Source organism: Eimeria tenella, genomic scaffold, assembly GCF_000499545.2.
Source record: "Eimeria tenella Houghton genomic scaffold, Eth_scaff2430, whole genome shotgun sequence".
Lineage (NCBI taxonomy): Eukaryota > Apicomplexa > Conoidasida > Eucoccidiorida > Eimeriidae > Eimeria > Eimeria tenella.
In genome coordinates, this window is record NW_013542293.1 from 3,672 (window position 1) to 4,664 (window position 993).

General features: G+C 51.4%; 1 protein-coding gene across 1 annotated transcript in view; it reads left to right on the forward strand.

The window, feature by feature from the left end:
* Positions 1-993, forward strand: part of ETH_00039185 (uncharacterized protein) — a gene marked incomplete at both ends in the record, with an annotated part of 4,518 nt that overhangs the window by 2,972 nt on the left and 553 nt on the right. Inside the window, 2 exons of the mRNA XM_013374981.1 lie at positions 37-168; positions 526-753. Coding sequence (XP_013230435.1) covers positions 37-168; positions 526-753 — 360 coding nt within the window. The remainder of the gene's footprint in view (positions 1-36; positions 169-525; positions 754-993) is intronic.

The following is a 993-nucleotide window of genomic DNA, read 5'->3' on the forward strand; positions in this document are numbered from 1 at the left end:
AGCAGCTGGGAGGTTTGCTTCTTGTTTGCGCTTCAGGTGCTGCAGCACCCCTACTTCAGGGGCTACGCTTCTCCCGGGCCGCCGCTGCACACACCAGCAGCAGCAGCAGCAGCAGCAGCACGTGGGGCTCTGAAGCCCCAGGAAGGCCTCATGCTGCTGCGCTGCTTCGTCCGTTTTGCTGCTTCTCCCCCCCTTAAGAAGGCAAGCCTGTCTTTGGATTCTTTTATTTATTTATTTATTTATTATTTATTATTTATTATTTATTTATTTATTTGTTTGTTTATTTACTTGCTTTTATTTTTATCTCGCAATTCACTTCTGCTTTGTTTGCTTACTTTTCAAGTGCAGATGCGCACTAAATAACAAATAAATAAAAATAAATAAAATAATAAATAAATAAATAATAATTAATAAATAAATAAATAATAATGAATAGACAAACTAGTGGGCTTTTGTAGCACATTGTGTGCGTAGCTCCTGCTGCTGCTGCTGCTGCTGCTGCTGCTGCTGCTGCTGCTGCTGCAGGTGGCTTTGCTGATAATGGCGCGGCTGCTGCGGGAAGAAGCAACTTTGAATTGGCTGCGGCTCTTTCGGCTGCTGGACTCGAGAAGCAGCGGGGCGCTGCAGGCAGAGGAGCTGCAGCAGCAACTTGCTGCTGCGCTGCTGCAGCAGATGCAGCAGAAGGGCCTGAGTCCGCAGCAGCAGCACCAGCAGCAGCAGCAGCTCGAGGCCCTCATTCGCTACGTGCTCCAGGTGCTGCTGCTGCATGGCCTGAGCCCCATTCATGCAGGCCGAGCTCACTCACAGCAATCCTCGCTGCTGCTGCTGCTGTTGCTGCTGCTGCTGCGCCTTTTCATCACTGCTGCTGCAGGCTGCTGCTGCTAGCAGCTGCAGGCTGCTGCTACTGCAGGTTGCGGTTGCTACGGCTTGCCGCTGCTGTTGCTGCTGCTGCTGCAGCACGCTGCTGCTGCTGCTGCTAAAGGCTTCTGCTGC